The sequence below is a fragment of the Sardina pilchardus genome, chromosome 24 (assembly GCF_963854185.1).
Source record: "Sardina pilchardus chromosome 24, fSarPil1.1, whole genome shotgun sequence".
In the NCBI taxonomy this organism is placed as follows: Eukaryota; Metazoa; Chordata; class Actinopteri; order Clupeiformes; family Clupeidae; genus Sardina; species Sardina pilchardus.
Window position 1 is genome coordinate 28,610,449 of NC_085017.1, and position 4,056 is coordinate 28,614,504.

A 4,056-nucleotide genomic window follows, 5' to 3' on the forward strand; every position below is an offset into this window, starting at 1 on the left:
AAGCCCCGGCAGGTTGGAACACTGAACAGGACGAAAGCCTAGTTCGTCCTCGGAGACAACCCCGCGACTCAGAACCCACAGCTCACTACGCTACTGTAAAATCACAACGGAAACGTTACAGTGAACTCCCCCAGGAATGCTACTGCAGTCCAACACACCAGCACGCTACTCAGGATGGCTAGATACCTAACCACACACCACAGACCAGCAGGCTACTCAGCATGGCTAGATACCAAACCACAGACCAGCAGGTTTCTCAGGATGGCACTTCTACTGCATTCTCTACAGAGTATTTTGCACTTTTTTGGAGCGTCATTTGGATCCAGAAGATTAAAGGTACCAAGGTCATCAACCCTTACTTGTCTTTTTAAAACACCCAAGAAATACCCGAATGGATGTGTGTGTGTCTTTAGGCCATGAGTACCCATAGATTGGTGTAGGTAAATAGATTTTTAGTGTTTCTTTTTTTTTTACAAATCAGTGTAACCTAAAAAACCTGAGATCTAAGCTCTTTTTAAAGATCAGTATTGGTCATTTAGTAAAGGTTGTGCTGTTTGCTCTAAAGAGGTTTAAGGTTTCAAATAGGGAGATTTACAAATATGATTATCTTTCATTGCCTGCGCTGATTAAAAACGGTCCCAAAGACATTGTTAATTGAACTTGAACAACATTAATCCCAATGTTGTAAGTGTGTTCATTAAGTACTGTTGGTCGAGGAAGTGGCAGAGATAAAGTACTTATTTGTTCATTGTGACTTGGAGGTCAACTTAGAGGTCAACCCCACATCCCCTCCCCCCACCCTTCCCACACACCCATTTTTCTTTCAGGCCCCCAGTGTTGTAAACATTGACTGGCACACAGACACAAAAAAACTAAACACACACACAAACACACACACAACGTCCGCTGCTACAGTACGTCTGTGATGTGTGGCGTAAGGCGGCGCAGTCACACCACACCGAGGTGATGTGCTCAAGGTCGTAGAGAGGTCCATCACCGTGGTGATGACCTCAGGGTCATAGAGAGGCCACACTACTGTGGTGATGTCCTCAGGGTCGTGGAGAGGTCACACTAGTGATGTCCTCAGGGTCGTGGAGAGGTCACACTACTGTAGTGATGTCCTCAGGGTCGAAGAGAGGTCACATCACTGTGGTAATGACCTCAGGGTCGTGGAGAGGTCACATCACCGTGGTGATGACCTCAGGGTCGTGGAGAGGTCACATCACCGTGGTAATGACCTCAGGGTCGTGGAGAGGTCACATCACCGTGGTAATGGCCTCAGGGTCGTGGAGAGGTCAAACCACCGTGGTGATGTCCTCAGGGTCGTGGAGAGGTCACACCACCGTGGTGATGTCCTCGGGGTCGTCGGGTCTCTTGGGCTTGCTGGGCAGCGACTTGAGGTACTCGAGGTGTCGGCGGGCGTCCTCCTGGTTCTGCCGCACGTAGTACACCACGTAGGAGATCACCATGGCGAACCAGCCGAACATGGTGACCAGCATGGCGTAGTCCGTGGTGCGCTTGGCCAGGTTGCACAGCTCGGCGTCCACGGCCATGTAGGGCTGTCCGTCGTGGTCGCGCGGCTCCGTGCTGCGGCAGAGCACGCGCGTCGTGCTGGTGGCGGCCTCGTGGTTGTTGTTGTGCGTCGCCATCGCCATGCCGACGCCCACCAGGGCCTGCTGCTGCTGGAGCGCGCAGTCACAGTGCCACGGGTTGTCCTCCACCACGATGCGCGCCGAGCCGAGCAGCCGCGAGAAGGCGTCCTTGTGCACGCTGCTGATGCGGTTGTGCGACAGGTCCAGCAGCTGCAGCGACGCCTCCAGGCCAGAGAAGGCGCTCTCGCCCAGCGTCTCCAGCGCGTTGCCCGACAGGTTGAGCTCGCGCAGCAGCCGCAGGCCGGCGAAGGCGCGCTCGGGGATGGCCGAGATGTGGTTGTGGTCGAGCCGCAGCAGCACCGTCTCGGCCGGCAGGTCGCGCGGGATCTCCTTGAGGCGGGAGCGGCTGCAGGTGACGTTGAGGCCGTGCGGTGTGTGTGTGTGTGTGTGCGCGTGCGCGTCCGTGCGCAGGTGTGTGTTGTGTGTGTCGGTGCGCAGGCAGGAGCAGCCCTTGGGGCACAGGCTGGCGGACGGGGAGCACAACGCCATCAGCACCAGGCTCTGCAGCAGCACACACACACACACACGGGGACGGAGTGCGAGCGCCACATGTCCACGACACACATCTCCGTCAGCCAGCGGCCGCATAATCCCACCGCGCCGCCACCATGAACTTTGACCTCTGGCTGCTGCTCTCACTTCCTGCCCATGCTGGAGCTGTGGAAACGCGGCTCATCAACAGTCTGCTCTCAGTGGCCACGGGATCTCATCTCCTGATTGGTCCTGCAGAAGAGACGAGTCACTGTCAGTGGCCACGGGATCTCATCTCCTGATTGGTCCTGCAGAGTAGACGAGTCACTGTCAGTGATGATGACATACATAGTAAACATACTGAGTTATAGTAGCAGTAACATAAATAGTGATATCACTAGTGGTTATAGTAGCAGAGACATAAAAAGTAATATTACTAGTAGAAATACAGTTATAGTAGCAGTTACACAAATAGTAATATCACTAATAGTTATAATAGCAGTAAGCCAGAACTGAGACTAATATTGCCATCACCTCACTCCACTATCACTTCAAGGGAAATACTTTGTGGCGCAATCATCAACCCCCTAATATTCTCTCTCTAAATCACCCAAATGCAATCATCAAACCCCTAATATTCTCTCTCTAAATCACCCAAATGCAATCATCAAACCCCTAATATTCTCTCTCTAAATCACCCAAATGCAATCATCAAACCCCTAATATTCTCTCTCTAAATCACCCAAATGCAATCATCAAACCCCTAATATTCTCTCTCTAAATCACCCAAATGCAATCATCAAACCCCTAATATTCTCTCTCTAAATCACCAAATGCAATCATCAAACCCCTAATATTCTCTCTCTAAATCACCCAAATGCAATCATCAAACCCCTAATATTCTCTCTCTAAATCACCCAAATGCAATCATCAAACCCCTAATATTCTCTCTCTAAATCACCCAAATGCAATCATCAAACCCCTAATATTCTCTCTCTAAATCACCCAAATGCAATCATCAAACCCCTAATATTCTCTCTCTAAATCACCCAAATGCAATCATCAAACCCCTAATATTCTCTCTCTAAATCACCCAAATGCAATCATCAAACCCCTAATATTCTCTCTCTAAATCACCCAAATGCAATCATCAAACCCCTAATATTCTCTCTCTAAATCACCCAAATGCAATCATCAAACCCCTAATATTCTCTCTCTAAATCACCAAATGCATTCGTCCAGAAGCAGAGCATTTGGTTGGTGAGAGACACCTGCTGGTCATCCTTGTGCAGTGCAGGGCTGTGCCGCTTGTCAGTGTAGAACTCCTACAGGTTTATGAAAGAATGAATGGATCAACACGATCTCCATAGATCCCCATAGATCTCCATAGATCTCCATGGATCAACACGATCTCCATAGATCTCCATGGATCAACACGATCTCCATAGATCTCCATAGATCTCCATAGATCTCCATAGATCTCCAGAGTAGATTGCTTTACTCAAACCCATAAATCAGGTGTCACTCATATGAGGCAGAGCGCCGGATTGGCTGGAATGAAGCCTCCTGGGGGCCGATGTGGTCCTGGTCATCGTCATTCTCCTGCCTGGGTAACAGATTGTTGTTTGATGATATCCTCCTCAACTGTACCCAGCTATATCCTCCTCAACTATACCCAGCTATATCCTTCTCAACTATACCCAGCTATACCCTCCTTCACTATACCCAGGTATATCCTCCTCAACTATACCCAGCTATATCCTCCTTCACCATACCCAGCTATATCCTTCTCAACTATACCCAGCTATATCCTTCTCAACTATACCCAGCTATACCCTTCACTATATCCTCCTTCACTATACCCAGCTATATCCTCCTTCACTATACCCAGCTATACCCTTCACTATATCCTCCTTCACTATACCCAGGTATA

At 49.6% G+C, this 4,056-nt stretch overlaps 1 protein-coding gene across 1 annotated transcript; it reads right to left on the bottom strand.

Moving 5' to 3' along the window:
• Positions 1-1,334: 1,334 nt before the first annotated feature.
• lrrc3b (leucine rich repeat containing 3B) lies at positions 1,335-2,218 on the bottom strand. The gene is given in 2 exon segments (XM_062530238.1): positions 1,335-2,171; positions 2,174-2,218. Coding segments are annotated over 2 exon segments (882 nt in total).
• Between the last annotated feature and the right edge of the window lie 1,838 nt (positions 2,219-4,056).